At 35.3% G+C, this 397-nt stretch overlaps 1 protein-coding gene across 1 annotated transcript in view; it reads right to left on the bottom strand.

Moving 5' to 3' along the window:
• Positions 1-251, bottom strand: part of EMH_0060450 (uncharacterized protein) — a gene marked incomplete at both ends in the record, with an annotated part of 1,134 nt that extends 883 nt beyond the window's left edge. Inside the window, one exon of the mRNA XM_013497797.1 lies at positions 194-251. Within this exon, the coding sequence (XP_013353251.1) occupies positions 194-251 (58 nt within the window). The remainder of the gene's footprint in view (positions 1-193) is intronic.
• Positions 252-397: the final 146 nt, after the last annotated feature.

Raw genomic sequence — 397 nt, 5'->3', positions numbered from 1 at the left:
CCTAGCTAGCCATACAGCTCTGGCTAGCTAGCTAGCTATACACCTGTTGCTAGCTCGATATATATATTTACATATATTTATTTATTTATTTTTATTTATATTTATATTTATATTTATATTTATATTTATATTTATATTTATATTTATATTTATATATATATTTATATATATATTTATATTTATATATAGATACCCCCTTCAGCTGCTTCATCTTCCTGGTCTTCGTCTTGGTGTTTCGCGAGCTCCTCCATTATTCTGCTGCACTCATCTTGTATTTGTGGCCGTATAGAAGCTGCTGTTGCTTTTAATAAAGTTGTCACTGCAGGCTGGATTGCTGATAGCAACTCCCGCTGCACCTGGCTACCGCTGCTGCTGCTGCTGCCGTTGTTGCTGTCCG

This window comes from Eimeria mitis, genomic scaffold, assembly GCF_000499745.2.
Source record: "Eimeria mitis Houghton genomic scaffold, Emh_scaff2935, whole genome shotgun sequence".
Lineage (NCBI taxonomy): Eukaryota > Apicomplexa > Conoidasida > Eucoccidiorida > Eimeriidae > Eimeria > Eimeria mitis.
This window is presented reverse-complemented; position numbering and strand designations above follow the sequence as displayed.